Consider the following 18,054-nt stretch of genomic DNA (forward strand, 5'->3'; position numbering starts at 1 on the left):
TTTAAAATTTTTCTCAATTGCATATTACCATACTCCTGAGCAAAGGAACTCTGCTGTGTGCAACCAGCAGAATCAATACATTCATCATCCAAGGTTCCTCACAGTGTTACTGGAGGCCAAGGTAATGCCATCCAGAGTAAGAATCTGGTTAGATACCATATTTCTAAGATTTTCAGGGCCGAGTACAATAACTTCAGTTTTATCTGAATTAAGAAGCAGAAAGTTAGCGGCCATCCAGGTCTTTATGTCTTTAAGACATTCCTGCAGTTTAACTAATTGGTGTGTGTTATCTGGCTTCATTGACAGATAATGGACCATTGATATTCATTTAGAGTTTTTTTCTCCGATTGATGTTTCTGAGTTAACTTCAATAATTACTTCCTCCAAACCATCAACGAGTCTTTCAGACCCCATTCCTACAAAACTGCTCAAAGAAGTCCTGCCATTAATTAATGCTTGAGTCTTGAATATGATCAACCTATCTCTAATAATCGGCTATGTACCACAGGCCTTCAAGGTGGCTGTAGTTAAACCTTTACTTAAAAAGCCATCTCTAGACCCAACTGTCTTAGCTAATTATAGGCCAATCTCCAACCTTCCTTTCATATCAAAAATCCTTGAAAGAGTAGTTGTCAAACAGCTAACAGATCATCTGCAGAGGAATGGCTTATTTGAATATATTTTATTATATATTGAATATATTTTTGCATTGTTTGATGAATCCTTTAAATTCTTTCCATTTGCAATCAAACTTCTGGCGTTCCACTGTAAAATAATCATATTGTACTCTCCCCTGGTCCTCCTGCTTTCCCTTCCCCTCCAAGGCTTTTATTGATATGTTCCTAAGATATATCTTTAATGCCAAAGAACCTCTCTGCTCCTTTCACAGTTATTTTAATTTTCTGTGTTTTGTGTTTCACCTGATCTGTGCAATTTATGACATAGGCAATAAACAAAATCATCTTCTCCACTGTCAGTCCTGAATGAGCTCCTTGTGTTTGTACTAATTCTGACGTTGATGGTTGAACCTTTCCTGTCTCGTTCTTTGCCTTCTGTACCCTTTTGACAGCCTCAGCGTAACTTATGTTGTGAGCTACTTTGACCTGCTCGACCTCCACAGCCTTCTTCTTTACTTCACACCCATCATAACTCACCCTGTGCTGTCCCCCACAGTTACTGCATTTATCCTGTACACTATCCCCACATTCGTCATATCAGTGTCCCCCTCAACAATTGGGGCGCCTCTTTTTCCATTTGCAAACTGCAGCGATGTGTCCGTATCTTTGGCATTTATAGCACCTGAGGGGCGGTGGCACGTATGGTCTAACAGGAAAGCTCATGCATCCTATTTTAACTCTCTCTGGCAGGACAGCCTCCTGAAATTCCAATAATACCGACAAACTACTCACCCTCTCCCCATTAATTGTTTTTAACAGTCTTTTTACTTTGCTGACCTCACCACCATTAATACATCGCTTGAGCTTCTCCAGGTCCTCTTCTACAGGGATACCCGTAATCACCCCTGTGTCACTTTGTTTTCTCCTCAGATCTTTTTGTTTCCTACAGTCTTCCTACAAATACTTTCAGAATTCAACACTTTATTTTTTTGTTCTTCTGTCTTAACCACTATTAGTAAGTTTCCATCCCTGAGAATTTTAGCCAGCTGAACTTCTCCAAAATTCTTTTTCAGTTCTCCAGACAAAGCTGTTGGGCTTAGCTGCACATCCTCATCTTCCTTCCTGAACTTTAGAATTATTTTGAATTCCTCACTCACCGTTTTCCTCCGGACAACCCTGGACCCCTCTTCCGAACTGTTCTTCTCCAAGCTCCGTTTACTAGTCTGTGTCCCAAACAAACTTGCTTCCTCTCTCCTGCTTCTCCCTCATCCTGATCTTCCCCCGCCAGCAACCGGGGTCCATTCACCAAAATCCATATCATCATCCTCATCCACCTGAGATGCCATTCCAGCCAGTCACATACCAGTTTATGCCAACCGCCAAACACTGTGATCTAAATCCGTAGCCAAAGTCAAAAAACAATTCCCTTAAACCCTTTAGTGCGTCTGCCGTCAAATTTCCCGCTGTCCTTCCTCCTTCACCTCGCGACCACCTCGTGAAGACCAAGCCCCACCAGAGCCAGAGCTGGGTCTAAATGCTGCAGCTTAATTAACCTCAGGTGCAACTCCCTAGAGATGAACCCGACTCCGCCCTGGAGAGGTGGTGTAACAGGCTATGGAAAAACACTGACACTCACCCAGACCATGACAATCGCATGATTTTCTCACCCAATAAAGGAATATTTAATATATCAGTCTACTCTTCATTTTATCAGAAACAGTTATTACAGCTCGTATATTTTCTTTTTACACATATATGTAAGCATTGAGCCAAATTTAGTAATGCCAACATATTAAAAGAACAATATTTGTCTCTTATATATATAAAATACATCTATATATACACTATAACAGATACTTGTCTTTGAGTGAAGATTTAAGGTGATAGGAAATATAAATAATTGCAACTTGAATCTTTACTGAAGCTCAGTATTTGACACAGAGTTCAAGTTCACTGCTGTAATAACTAATAATAATTAAGATATTAATAAATTTAATATTGGACATATATTCAAATTACCAAATTGAGATGACAATAGTTTCATGAACAACATTAGCTAATTGTTATTAACTCATTTCATCTTAAAATTACTGTTCGGTACAGAAATGAAGCCCAACAATCAGAATTTGAAGCATAGATGAAATATATTTGATGAAAGTTTTACCATATTTGACCCTAAAGAAGAGGTCAGAGGTTCAAAGTAACCTGATATTTACAATCCACATGTATCATTCTCTACATGCTGTGTAGACATAGTTTTAAATAAACGGCTCTACATAGCATTATCATTACTTTGACTTTCAGGTTGATCTGTTGAATTAAGGGAGAGGTCAGAGGTCAAATGTGATATGATATTGTAAATATTTGTACTTTATAAATGTTGAAATTACACAGTGCACTTTTAAGAATCATAGTTTCTACTTTTTAAGGCTTGTTGTCAATTTTCCACCAACAAGTCATAAAGTTGACCTTGAAGACCTCAGTGGATGTAAACCAGACTTTAATGAATTGCTATAACATGATCCTGCTCTACAGCCTACAGAGTTTTATCAGAATACATTCAAAACTTTTAGAGCTGTTGTGTTTACAGACAGAATTAAATGCAAATGCTACCAAAAACATGAGCTCTTTGTTGAAGGTAAGAAGAAACTGCTGAAACCATTTTGAGCTCCTCCTCTTTTTTACACATGGTGTGTACTGATCTGATGCAATATGCAATCAAGGTCAACCGTCTCTGTGTTTGTCATGCTCAGTTTTTATCTGATAAATAGACCGATGAATGTTAGAAAGTGGTCCGACCGGAGTGTCTGGTTTGCAGTGATTCGTTCATACTTGTCTCAGTTTTTGTTTCCTGCTCGGCTCCAGCCACTTGTTTCCCTTTGAGAGCGATAGTTTGGATCACTGTGTCAGAGTCTGGGGTCTTTGTCTGTGGTAAGCCTTTTTGTTTATTGGGTTTCTTTATTGTTTGTTTTGTTTTTGAGTCAGAGAGGAAATAAACAAGAACCTTGTAACAAAACACTAAAACTGTAGTAAAAAACAAAGGGATATTTTCTACATGTTACTGAATGAAGTCAGGATGTTTTTTCTCCATCAAACTGTGAGCTCATACAAGATAACAAATGTCTGTCAGTTGTTAAAAGCTCCCACAAAGCTCCAAATGTAGCGTGAGAAAAGCTTTATGTACTTTATGTTTATGTTTATAAAGAACTGTTCTTGGAATCGTGCACGGACCTGCACTTTAAGCAGGACTTTGTCTCATCGACTTTGTGTGTGTGATGTTGCTTATATGATATTTCACCATCGGTAAAGATTTTACTTTTTTTATACCGAATTAGATCTTGTGATACATTAACTTTAATTGATGCTGCATGGTTAAAGCTTTTCAAAAATATATATATTCTAAAAATGCCTAAATGACAAATCAATTTTGTACTACATTATGTGATGATGATGATGATGGAGCCTTTATTTGTAACTTGTAGTTGCCTGCAGTGAAATTGGACCCCTTCCAACCATACAAACATTACACAAACATCACATTGGGGCGACAGGTCAGAACAGGTAGCTTTAACGAAAAACAACAAAATGTACAACACAATAGTGCAGTGGAGGAGAAAAAGAGAACTCTACTCTGACTGAGCTGCTGGTAGGGGATCAGTATGAGAACAAAAAATAGAAACTCCTCAGCACAAAAACACATGAATGTTCACAACATAACACCATGAAAACACATGGCAAACAACAGGGGCAGGTAAATAGGGTTAGAGTGGGCCATGTACTAATTTCACAAATATGATGAACTTACCAGTTATGGTAATGTTGACACTGTTGCTTCTCTGACCCCCTTTAACCTCACACCAGTACTCTGCAGTGTCTGTTACATAAGTTTGAGTAATTGTGCATGAAGACAAAGTTCTTTTACTTTTACATAATGGATTAAAATGTTCTAACTTTTCCTCAGTGGTTCTGACTCCTCTCAGTTCAGTAGAACTATCAGGGCTCTCACAATCAAAAGATAACGACTCATATTGAAAGTGTTGGAGTCTGTTAGGAGTCACACAAAGAGTAGCTGCAGCTGAAAATTAGAAATATCACAAGATGTTAACAGATTAATCAAAATTCTGATTAAAATGTTTTTCTAACTTCTCTAACTTACTCATCTATTTGTCAGGTAAAGCTATTTTGAACAGAATAACTAAAAGCATTACTAAATTAGCACAGGAACGCCATAAATTATTTGATGTACTAACATGTATACAGTAAATCTTAAAATATAAAGAGAAACCTAAGAACAATTACTCACATGGTCTGAAGCAGGGAGTTGGACCTGTTCCTCTTGTTCACTCAAAAAAATTAAATTGGGTGGTTAGTACATTTACAAGAGTCTAACTAATTGCCTGGACATGTGATATCACAGGCTCACAAGAGATTTCAAATCACAGGAAAATCAGTGGGGTTATAATAGGAAGAGAAGAATACACACTCCACATGTATGCTATTATTATTATTGTATTATTGTTATTATTGTGACTTAATCTATCAAGGACAAATAAGTAAAGATAATTCTGTATCAAGCTTTGTAATCAGTGCTTTCCTAATTTTTTTAAATATGGAGGAACAGCTCAGTGGTGTGGTGGTTAGCACTGCTGCCTCACAGAAAAGAAGTTCCTGAGATTGCATGGTCTCCCTGTTTTTGCATTGGTACTCTGGCTTCCTCCCATGTTCTAAAGACATGCTGTTAGTGTTAGGCCAACTCAGTGGTTCCCAAACTTTTTTTGCTAGGCCCCACTTTGTTTTTACAAGAAAATCTTCACAAGCCCCGCCTCCCTGGGTAAAAACACATCCTGCAACCACACACACCCATATCTTTTTTTTAAACTCCATGCAACTAAAACCTTCTGTAAACAATTAAACAAATTAAACTGCAAAAAATTACAGGTTGCAATAAAATAAAACATAAAACATTGTTATGATGTAATTATTTTATTTGTAGTACCCACATAGCAAGCAGGTCTGGCCCGGATCCGGCAACAAGCTGGCACTTCTGACTGACTGGTGTCATGGCAGGGTGTATGTCAACCAGATGTGGGCCAGGTCTGGCAATGATGGCACTATTTATGTTCCTATTTTCCTATTTTAGTTAGAAGACCCAAATGCCATGTGGCAATACTGTACTGCTAACGTTTCAAATGCAGGTTTAACAGGTTTGTGATTGTACACTTCATCTATAACCTAGTGAGGGTTTACTCGTGTTTACCACTAGGTGGCTGTAGCTCAGGAGGTAGAGTGGGTCACCTGCTGATCGGAAGGTTAGTTGTTCGATCCCTGGTTCCTCTGAACCACAGGTGTCGAACTCCAGGCCTCGAGGGCCGGTGTCCTGCAGGTTTTGGATGTGACCTTGATCAAACACAGCTGATTCAAATGGCTAAATTACCTCCTCAACATGTCTTGTAGTTCTCCAGAGGCCTGGTAATGAACTACTCATTTGATTCAGGTGTGTTCACCCAGGGTGTTATCTAAAACCTGCAGGACACCGGCCCTCGAGGCCTGGACTTCGACACCCCTGCTCTAAACTAAATGTGTGGGCTGCGCTCAGAGGAGGCTAAGGGCAGGGCGGTGTGTATCGTAGGGGTGTCTACAGTTCTCTAAAATAAAGGAATTTCAATCTTTGCCATGATTGTTTTATGTTCAATAGTTATTTGTTTGAGTATTAGTTGAAATAATTAATTAACAAAAGTAAAAGAAAAGCTCATAACCAGCAAACATACTCCCACGGAGACATGAATAGAATAGAATTCAACTTTATTGTCATGTCACAGGTACAGGGCAACGAAATGCAGTTTGCATCCATCCAGAAGTGCTTTAGCCGTGATATAGATATATTACAATATATATTAGCAATAATATAGGTATGTAAGTATATTACAGAAATGGGTCTATTATGGTATGTTATAATGTACACGGTATGAAGTATGTTATGAATATTCTATAACTATAAGTATGTACAGGCTGTAGTGAGTACAAGCTATGTACAGGCTATGAACAGGATATAAATATGAAAAACTATACAGAAATATGAGATATACAGTTATACAGGATTGTGAACTATGCAAGTTATGAACAGTTGTAGGATTAAAAATTATCGTATGTACAGAATGATTATTTACACAGAACTATACAGTAGTGCAGTTAAGATAAGTGAGATCCATCCATCCATCCATCCATAAAATGTAGGATATATTTGTCCACAGCGTAAACACACACTATGCAAATACTCTGGGTGTGGACTGCCCTACTGGGATTCCACTGCGCAGGGCCCAGACTCACATGTCACATCGATACCGAGGCCCACAGTTGGCTGCCCACCAGTGCTCCACAGTGAATCATGGTACAAAGAAAAATTGACCTGACACACTGATATGTTTTTTTATTACTGGGAAGGGTTTATTGACGTGACCCACTCCTCCCCTGCAGCTGAGCCTGGGACCACACCTCCACAGTACATTACTGCCACTAACTGGTATCAAATATGGAGTAGAACATTGCTCCATATACCTCTGAGAACTGTGGAGCTTTGTGAGGAGGCCAAACTTGCAATTATATCAAGCAGGCTCCAGGTGGGTGTGTCTGTGTGGGCACACTTACTATAATGGAAGTGCTGAGGGGCAAAACTACTGTGAGGACAGGGACTAACCCACAGGGAGAACAAAGAGGATTTTCTCTGAGCGATCTGTACTGGGGTAAACTAAATGGGCAAAACTGCCTCAGCTTTCTTTCTTTTATTTTGTTTTTTACTGTTTAACTCTTACTTTTACATTTCTATAAGGTTGTAAGAGATATAGCAGCAAATCTGCCCCTTGCAGCCAAAATACAAAATACAAACAACTGTAAACTCTAAATGAAATTGATAATATAACAAAGAAAGAGTCCTCATTAAGAGTGTTTTTTTATTGTTGCTGAATTGTTTATGGAATTTATGTGTTATTTAGTAACAGGCTCAAAGTTCAGCTACACAAAGAGTCATTCAGTGAGTTGCAGAGAGAGAGCACAGGCAACAGGTATGTCATCTTCTCAGTTTAATGTTACAGTTTTTTCTGAATGCTTAAACCCTAACTGTGATTCTTATAGCACAATTTCTGAAACTATTAATACTTATAGCAAAACCACTCACTGAGTTTGCAAAACTAAAAGCACAAACACTGCTTTGCACTCAGTTTGCCATTTTGTAACACACACTTTGCAAAACTGTAGACACAATTCACTGCACAACACTCTTTTTGCAGAACTGTAAACACAACTCACGGCTTACACTCAATTACCAAATTTCCAACACACTCCTAGCAAAATTATACACATGTATGGCTATCATTAACACTATTTTGCCAACTGTCTGGCACACTTTCACATGTGAAAACTTTTTTAGATAATTAGTTCACTTTGCAATCAGCCTAAGCACTATAATACAGGTAAGCTGTGTGTGTGGAGTACAATGGAGGGAGCAGGAAGAGTGAGAAGCAGAGGAGGGCGAGGAAGAGGACATGGAGGTGAAGAAGTAGAATGAAGAGAACGACAAGGACAAGGAGGAGCAAGAGAAGGCGAGGAGGGGATAGAGGAGGACGAGGAGGGGGGAGAGGAGGATGAGGAGGGGGGAGAGGAGGACGAGGAGGGGGAAGAGGAAGGGTAAGAAGAGTAAGAAATAGACTTGCTTATGACATCAGAGCTACAATAGTGGACCATGTAATCAACCGTGGAGTGACCCTGAGGGAAGCTGGCCAACGGGTTCAGCCTAACTTGAGCCGCTACACTGTAGCAAGCATCATAAGGACATTTTGAAATGAGAGTCGGTTAGTACAGTCACTCTGCACTAAGACTTGTAGCACTGCCATGCTAATGAGAAACACAACAATACCATAGATGTAAAAATACTGAAATTGTTACTTTACAGAATTGCTAGATGACCAGATGCTGGGGCAGAGGAAGCATGTTCACTGCAGACCAAGAAACCCATACAGTCAATATGGCGATTGCAAATAATCCTATACTTGGAAATAAACACTTGTGTTTGTTTTGATGTGTGTGAATAAACACCAGTACTTGAAGTTTGGATCCGTCTATGTTTACGGATCTATGACAAAAGTATGAGCTCAAACTGACATGGCCTACCTTGTGCACAGAGAAAGCAAAAGCCAGATGTGTTTTGTATTCATACCATCAGTGTGCAGTTGGTGCTTTGTGTGCTTAGTAGATGATGGCTTGTGTTTACTGTTTGATACGAAAACACCATTTTTACGAAGGTGTGAAGAGTTAATCTAGCTGTGTTCGCTTTTGCAAGAGAACTACAATGTTTTGATAATTGGGTGACAGGTTTTCTTATTTGTGTGTAGAGTTTTGCAAAAATAGCCAATAGTTACAAAAAATGTGCTTAAGCAATTAGAAAAAACTGTATTATTAATGTGACATGTAGCTTCTATAAAAATCAGTCAAAACTTTGGAGTCAAACTGGGTTTGAAGAATATAGTCCAAGTGTAAGTTGTTCTAAAGCTTTTATGTGGGTGGAAAAGGTGAATCTATAAATTAGATGTGTCTGTACCTTTACAGTAGGTGACACTACTGTAATTCCATAAGACAGTATAGATAGGATGATCTAAACACAGTGAAGTACTGCTATGAAAAAAAAAAAGCATAATTTTATGTAGATATGCAAGTTAGATGACAGACAAGAATTCTTCCCAGGAATTCATTTGGTCTTAATTGTGTAACATATTTTACTGAAACACAAATCAGAATTTTCCAGACAGCAGTGGTTTCTATTGTATTAATGTTTTCTGTCTGTTTTCAGAGCTGCAGGATGGCTCATCAGCAGAACGGACTGTTTCCTCGATCACTGCTCAAAGCTTTCAGTGTTCTGATCTTCATCATTCTCCTAAAGGACGTCTGTAATGGTAATTCATGCATAAATAAATGTTGTTTTTTGTCATATTTGAAGGACACATTTTAATTATTTGTATTTGTGCTTGAAACATGCCTTCATTAAGATTCATGTTTTAAGAACCCAAAGCAACACTGGCAGGATACAGAACAGCTTTATTTTTATGAACCAACATATTTCAGTTTCTGCCAGCAGAGGTATTTAAATAGGATAGGTATATAATATTATATATCAACATAGACTATACTCTGACACTAACAATAATCTTAATAGTTTTAGAATCAGAGAAGATGCTTGTTTGAGAAATGGCTGCTTGCACAGCTACATCTTGCGGGGAATTGCTGAAACAATGTTTAGCTCTTTACAAAATCATAGTGATTGTGATGCCATGTGATGCCGTAGGCCTCTGCCAGCACTGATTTAGTCTAGAAATAAACACATGACAGTTTGAGGTGAATTGTCTCTTAAAAGGAAATTACAACTTGGGATGAACATAAAACAAGCAAGTCATAGACACATTAATAATAGATAGGGTAGCTTATAGACTCTACCCAGCAGAGTTTACATGCATCTAGTCTCCACATCACACCTTTAGGTTCAGTAATTTAAAAAGATATTGTGAGATAATGCTAAAAAAAAATCCCTCCTTCTGGCCATTTCTTATTTAAGAATTATGATTACTTGTTTTCAGGTCAGCCTCAGTTGATTGGTCCATCTCAGGTCCTGGTGGCAAGAGCTGGTGATGATGTCATTTTGCCATGTCATCTGGAACCTGGATACGATGTTTCTACAATGACACTGGAGTGGACGAGATCTTCCCTTCACCCTAGATTTGTCTATGTTTCACGTGGCAGTCAGGAACTTGAAAAACTAAAAAATCCTTCTTTCAAAGGAAGGACGTCAGTGTTTGTTGATGAAATCAAGAATGGAAATATTTCACTGAAAATCTCCAAAGTGAAATCTGATGATACAGGGACATACAAATGCTATGTTCCAGGTTTGGAAAAAGAAGCTTTTGTCGAGCTAGTTGTTGGTAAGTAGCTTCTTGTTGATGGTCTTGTCTGGTTTCCTGGGTCGTTGACCCAGTGTTTTCAGTTTTGTCATGTTCAGTTTATTTTGCCACATCCATGTTTTTCACTTCCTGTTTCCTGTTTTAGCCTGTGTACCTGTGTACTGTGTTCCAGCTCATTCCATGTATCATTAGTTCAATTATGCTCAGCTGTTCACTCACCTGTCACCTATCAGACATTATTCAGCCAGTGTATTTAAGTCCTCAGTTCCTTCCTGGTCTTGGTCGTGTCATTAATGTTGATGTTGTCTTGCTACCGTTAGTGTGGGTGTTTTCAGTCAGTCAGTCAGTCAGTCAGCCAGCCAGCCAGCCATTCAGTCCTCCGTTTCATATTCTGTTCATCCGTTCATCATACTAAACACCACTATCCTGCACCGTGAGTCCAGCGTTTGGGTCACTTCTTCTCATCTACACACGAAGCATCCTGGCAGGTCTTGTGTTGTGCAGTCTTGTCCCTGGGATCATTTGAAAGCTCTTTGTTCTTCTTGATGATGATGGAGAGGTTAGAATAGAAAAAATTAAATCTGTAGACATTTTTTTCTGTGTTTTTGGTTGATGGTCTGTCTCCCTCATTTAAAATTAAAACATGGCATAAAATTATGATACAATTAATTTCTTTGTAAGTGACAAAACTAATAAATTCAGAACTCAATTAGCTTTACAGGTACACATGTATATTATTGCTTCTTGTAAATTCAATAATGCCCCTTGACTTTGAATATTTCATGTTCTTTTTTCTTTTGCTCAACATCAGTTGCTGCCACCTCACCTGTCATCAGTTTACCAGGGATTGACAAAAACGGTTAAACACTATGAAAGGCAGTAACAAGTTTAATATTCAGAAACCTAAAGTATGTATCAGCAGCAGAATGCACCTGAAAATAAATGTCCATATTTTTTTCAGTTATGTGAAGCTTTGAGTATTTTGGATTAGTAGCACTGCTGTGTTTGTTGCATCATATTGCTGTAATTGTTTATATGCTTTATTCTGAGGTAAGATGATCTATAGTGTTACATCATATTCTATAAGGATGTTATGTGTTTGTGTACTTTCTGCCCAGTTTGACCCATTTAGCAGAAGTCAGCCTGTTTAAGGCTCTGATATCTATTCTGTATGACTTAAAGCAGTTATGACATGGTGTTGGGAAGCATTCATGTAACAAAGTGTTTTGCAGGTTACCTCTGTGGTGGCCATCTTGTTTTCCCAGTAAAGAGGAGGCCTGCCTCAATTGCAGCTCTTTTATAGGCCAGTCTGAATTGAGAAGGCGTGGTCTTTAGAGTATTTAAAGGGAGCAGGAAATGGATTGGGGGCCATTTTGAGACGTTGCTGTCTGTATGTGCATGATATTGGCAAGAGACAATAAAGCAATTACTTCAGTTAAGACGGAGTGAAGTCTGATGTTTCCCTCACCGCGTCTCTCTGCGTAACACATGGTATCATTTTCTCACCCAATAAAGGAATCAGTCTACTCTTCATTTTATCAGAAACAGTTATCACAGCTCGTACATTTTCTTTTTACACATATATGTAAGCATTCAGACAGATTTAATAATGCCAACATATTAAAAGAACAACATTTGTCTCTTATATATATATATATATATATATATATATACACACAGTGTAAAATATACTTGTCTATGAGTGATATAAAATGATAGGAAATATAAATAAATGCAACTTGAATCGATACTGAAGCTCAGTATTTGACACAGAGTTCAAGTTCACTGCTGTAATAACTAATAATGATTAAAATAATAATAATTTTAATATTGGCCATATTATATTAACATTACCACAGTGAGATGACTTTAGTCTCATGAACAACATTTACTAATTGTTATTTACTAGCTAATCTTAAAATGACTGTTCAGTAAAGAAATGAAGCCCAACAATCATGTTTTACAGTCCTGTGGTCTCAGCCTCAGATACTTATCAAATCACACAAAGCTCATATAAAAACAAACAGATGAACAAAAATTTTCTAGTTCATTTCTGTCAAACTGCTGTATGAAACGTTTCCAGCGGTTAGGATCATGGTTGCTAGGCAACCTGAGCAGCGTAAAGGAGGCTAGACCGTCTGATTTCACAAGCCTCGCACTTCCGGCCTTCTCGGTCTTCGGAGGATGCGGCCAACGTAGACCACGTAGGCCGGGTCCTCCGAAGGATGCAGCCCCTGAATTGGGACACAGCTATTGTCTGTGTTTTCCTCAGTTCAGTGTCACGATATCCGTCATTCTTTCCTGTGTTCTGTCAGCCTGCCTGTTTAGTTATTTTGTATTCTGAGTTTTGTTAGTTTTTCTGCCGTGCAGTGTTAAAGCTGAGTTTGAGTTCATGTTTGCCTCCTGGAGTCTGCATTTTGGGTCCTCCGTTCCTGCCTGCCACACACTGACCATGACACTCTCCTGCACACATGTTTATGATTTATGAGTCCTGTGTAGAAAAACAACGTCTGTAATTTAATTGATTAGTCATTTAAGCCTCTTTTACCTGTCACCTCCATGTGACAGTTTTAAAGAGAAACAAAAAAACATAATTTATCCTGCTCAGCATATACTGTGATGTTTGTACTTGGGATATAGATGAGTGGCTGGGACTCCACACACTTTTCCCAAACCTCTCTGCTCACTGCTAATTTGTCTCGATGAATGTTGACTACAGCCTGGTCTTATATAACACTTGTCAAAGATAATCACCTGTAACACCATTCAAAATTTCTGGAGTAACATGATGGCTGTTAGATTTGTTTCTGTATCTGTAAATACCACTTAAAATCAAAAACACTTATGCTTTGATATCTTTTGGGGCTACCTCACCTACCTAATTGTTTAAGTGTTTTGTCAGGCCCATGCATAAGTGGACTGCACGAAGCATATATATAACTTCCCAAAGTGGCTCATTAGAGGGAACCACGATGACCCTTAAAGTTCACTAAAGGTTGATTTTGTTCATCTGGATGTAGCATCACTCATCCAAGTGACTTTCATAAAATTAAGTATTAAATCAAAGGTTATGGTAGTTCATAAACAAAGGGTGCACTTTGTAATACCCCCACCCTGTACTGTGTGAGAATAAAAACCTGACATGTTTAGTGCTTTGTTTTGCTATAGTTAATAAACGCTTAAGAGAACTATAATAAGAGTGTCAGTTAATGTGTCAGTTGCTGTGGGTTGAACTATATTTGAGTTTGTGTTTCAGACAAACACCCTGCCGAATCAGCATGGTATCTAAAGAGATGCCAGTGGTTTAATATGTCAATGGAAACATATAAAAGCAATGCGCTGTTATATTGGTAGCTAACCACAGTAAATGTATTCAAAAGGAGCCAGAACCTGTGGTCATATGCAAAGCATCTTCAGCTGTGTTAACAAACTGAGCAGGTAAGACAAAGTGGTTTGGGTGGGGAGGTCTCGGCCAGATGCCCCACTTGCTCACATACTTTACAACTGTGCTAGAAAACGCAGCAGCATTTTCAAAGGTATAAAGTTTGTATGTATGTGTAACAATAGACAGAAGTTACTCTTTACACTGAAACATACTTTGATAAAAGATTTTTTTTGAAAGAAGACATTGTTTGAACTTGAGGAAATGATAGTAAAACACTATTTACTGGAACTAAAATATCTTTGGTTCTCCAAATGGTTTCTGTACTTTTTGTACTTACTGACATTTTGTTCTTTGAGGGTTCAACCCATATGGAAAAGATATAAGATCCCTTGAAAAGTTATATAAATGAAACTTGTATGTTTTGGATACTTATCCATCCATCCATCCATCTTCATCCGCTTTATCCGAGGCCGGGTCGCGGGGGCAACAGCCTAAGCAGAGAAGCCCAGACCTCCCTCTCCCCAGCCACCTCCTCCAGCTTATCCGGGGGAATACCAAGGCGTTCCCAGGCCAGCCGAGAGATATAATCTCTCCAGTGTGTCCTGGGTCTGCCCCGGGGCCTCCTCCCGGTGGGACATGCCCGGAACACCTCACCCAGGAGGCGCCCAGGAGGCATCCTTGTCAGATGCCCGAACCACCTCAACTGGCTCCTTTTGATGCGGAGGGGCAGCGGCTCTACTCTGAGCCCCTCCCGGATGGCCGAACTTCTCACCCTATCTCTAAGGGAGAGGCCAGCCACCCTTCGGAGGAAGCTCATTTCTGCCGCTTGTATCCGCGATCTCGTTCTTTCGGTCACTACCCACAGCTCGTGGCCATAGGTGAGGGTAGGGACGTAGATCGACCGGTAAATTGAGAGCTTCGCTTTTACACTCAGCTCCCTCTTCACCACGACGGACCGGTGCAGCGTCCGCATCACTGCAGCCGCAGCACCAATCCGTCTGTCGATCTCCGGCTCCCTTCTCCCATCACTCGCGAACAAGACCCGAGATACTTGAACTCCTCCACTTGGGGCAGGAACTCATCCCGACCCGGAGTGGGCACTCCACTCTTTTCCGGCTGAGAACCATGGCCTCAGATTTGGAGGTGCTGATCCTCATTCCCGCTGCTTCACACTCGGCTGCGAACCGCTCCAGTGCGAGCTGGAGGCCTTCACCTGATGAAGCCAACAGAACCACATCATCCGCAAAAAGCAGAGATGAGATTCTGAGGCCACCAAAGTGAAAGCCCTCCGCCACTTGGCTGCGCCTAGAAATCCTGTCCATAAAATTATGAACAGAACCGTGACAAAGGGCAGCCCTGGCGGAGCCCATCACCCACCGGAAACGAGTCCGACTTATTGCCGGCAATGCGAACCAAACTCTTGCAACGGTTGTATAGGGATCGAATGGCCCGTAGCAATGGGCCAGTCACCCCATACTCCCGCAACACCTCCCACAGGACACCCCAAGGGACATGGTCGAATGCCTTCTCCAAGTCCACAAAACACATGTAGACTGGTTGGGCAAACTCCCATGCACCCTCAAGTATCCTTGAGAGGATAAAGAGCTGGTCCAGTGTTCCGCGACCAGGACGAAAACCGCATTGTTCCTCCTGTATCCGAGGTTCGACTAACGGACGAACTCTCCTTTCCAGCACCCTGGCATAGACTTTCCCAGGAGGCTGAGGAGTGTGATCCCCTGTAGTTGGAACACACCCTCCGGTCTCCCTTCTTAAAGATGGGGACCACCACCCGGTCTGCCAGTCCAGGGTACTGCCCTGATCTCCACGCAACATTGTAGAGGCGTGTCAACCAGGACAGCCCTACAACATCCAGAGCCTTCAGGAACTCGGGGCGGATCTCATCAACACCAGGGGCTCTGCCACCAAGGAGTTGTTTAACTGCCTCAGTGACCTCGCCCCCAGAAATTGGCGGGTCATTCCCCTCATCCCCAGACTCTGCTTCCTCCTCGGAAGACGTGTCAGTGGGATTAAGGAGGTCCTCGAAGTATTCCTTCCACCGCCTGACAATTTTCTCAGTCGACGTCAGTAGCGCTCCGCCAGCACTATACACAGTGCAGGTAGAGCACCGCTTTCCCCTCCTGAAACGCCTGACGGTTTGCCAGAATCTCTTCGAGGCAGTCCGAAAGTCTTTTTCCATGGCCTCTCCGAACTCCTCCCACACCCGAGTTTTTGCTTCAGCCACTGCCCAAGCCGCATTCCGCTTGGCCTGTTGATACCTGTCGGCTGCCTCTGGAGTCCCACAGGCTAACCAAGCCCGATAGGACTCCTTCTTCAGCTTGGTGGCTCCCTTCACCTCTGGTGTCCACCATTTGGTTCGGGGATTACCACCACGGCAGGCACCAACCACCTTGCGGCCGCAGCTCAATGCAGCAGCTTCGGCGATGGAGACGCTGAACATGGTCCATTCGGACTCAATGTCCCCAGTCTTCCTCGGAATGCTGTTGAAGCTCTGCCGGAGGTGTGCGTTGAAGATCTCGCGGACTGGGGCCTCTGCTAGACGTTCCCAGCACACCCTCACTACGCGTTTAGGTGCACCGGGTCTGTCCAGCGTCCTCCCCCGCCACCTGATCCAACTCACCACCAGGTGGTGATCAGTTGACAGCTCAGCCCCTTTCTTTACCCGAGTGTCCAGAACATATGGTCGCAGGTCTGGTGATACGATTACAAAATCGATCATCGACCTGCGGCCTAGAGCGTCCTGGTGCCACGTGCACTTATGGACACTCTTATGTTCGAACAAGGTGTTCGTTATGGCCAAACTGTGATTTGCACAGAAGTCCAATAACAAAACACCACTCGGATTCAGATCAGGGAGGCCGTTCCTCCCAATCACGCCCCTCCAGGTCTCGCTGTTGTTACCCACGTGAGCATTGAAGTCTCCCAGCAGGACAACAGAGTCTCCCGGTGGGGCACCTTCCAGCACCCCCCCGAGGGACTCTAAGAAGGCTGGGTACTCTGAACTGCCACTCGGCGCATAAGCGCAGATGACAGTCAGGACCCTTTCCCCGACCCTAAGGCGCAGGGAACAAACCCTCTCATCCATCGGGAAAAACCCCAACGTACCGGCAGCAAGCCGAGGGGATATTAGAATACCCACCCCAGCCCGCCGCCTCTCACCAGGGGCAACTCCAGACTGAGACAGAGTCCAGCCCCTCTCTAGGAGACTGGTTCCAGAGCCCAAGCCATGCGTGAGGTGAGCCCGACTATATCTAGCCGTACCTCTCAACCTCACGCACTAACTCAGGCTCCTTCCCGACCAGAGAGGTGACATTCCATGTCCCTATTGCCAGTCTTGGCAGCCGGCAATCAGTCCGCCAGGGCCTCTGCTCCTGGCCGCCGCCCAGCACACAATGCACCCGACCCCTATGGCGCCTCCCTGCGGGTGGTGGGCCTGCGGGAGGATGGGCCCATGTCTCCTCTTCGGGCTGTGCCCGGCCGGGCCCCATGGACTAAGGCCCGGCCACCAGACGCCGCCTCGGGCACCTCCCCGGGCCTGGCTCAGGGGCGGGGGCCCCGGTAGCCCTATCCCGGGCAGGGTAAACTGTTCCCTCGATGTTTTCTTCATAAGGGTCTTCTGAATCGCTCTTTGTCTGGTCCCTCACCCAGGACCAATTTGCCATGGGAGACCCTACCAGGGGGCAAAAGCCCCCAGACAACATAGCCCCTGGGATCCCTGGGACACACAAACCCCTCCACCACGATAAGGTAGCGATTCACGGAGATTGTTACTAAAACAATATATGAAAGTAATGAGAAAGTGGCCACTTTCATGAGTAAATCATATAAGCCTTATATGATTCATTATATGAAGCAAGCTAAAGCTGATGCAAGTCTTTTATAAGTTTTTCCTATTTCTTTTCCATATGGGAAAGACCAAAGGACCAAGGTTGTCAGTTAATTTCAGTCCACTCCAAGCACCACCCTGTGATTTCAGTATTCAATAAAACCTCAAGACTAGATTTACTGCTATCAGAACAAAACAAAAACAAAAAAAACAGTAATTTCTTTATTTCTTGTTAATTTGTCCCTTATTATTGTTGCTTTTTAACAT

The 18,054-nt window shown here is 41.8% G+C and overlaps 1 protein-coding gene across 2 annotated transcripts in view; it reads left to right on the forward strand.

Annotated features, from left to right (window-relative positions):
- Positions 1-3,390: 3,390 nt before the first annotated feature.
- The window catches only part of LOC116334101 (butyrophilin subfamily 3 member A2-like), a 132,327-nt gene continuing 117,663 nt past the window's right edge, over positions 3,391-18,054 (forward strand). The window contains exons 1-4 of one of the 2 annotated variants that reach the window (XM_039599120.1): positions 3,397-3,548; positions 7,607-7,675; positions 9,457-9,559; positions 10,238-10,579. In XM_039599120.1, the coding sequence (XP_039455054.1) occupies positions 9,466-9,559; positions 10,238-10,579 (436 nt within the window). In that variant the 5' untranslated portion in view covers positions 3,397-3,548; positions 7,607-7,675; positions 9,457-9,465. Of the gene's footprint in view, positions 3,549-7,606; positions 7,676-9,456; positions 9,560-10,237; positions 10,580-18,054 lie in introns of both variants that reach the window. The other variant, XM_039599116.1, reaches the window with a different exon arrangement.

This window comes from Oreochromis aureus, linkage group 3 (genome assembly GCF_013358895.1).
Source record: "Oreochromis aureus strain Israel breed Guangdong linkage group 3, ZZ_aureus, whole genome shotgun sequence".
NCBI classification, from domain to species: domain Eukaryota; kingdom Metazoa; phylum Chordata; class Actinopteri; order Cichliformes; family Cichlidae; genus Oreochromis; species Oreochromis aureus.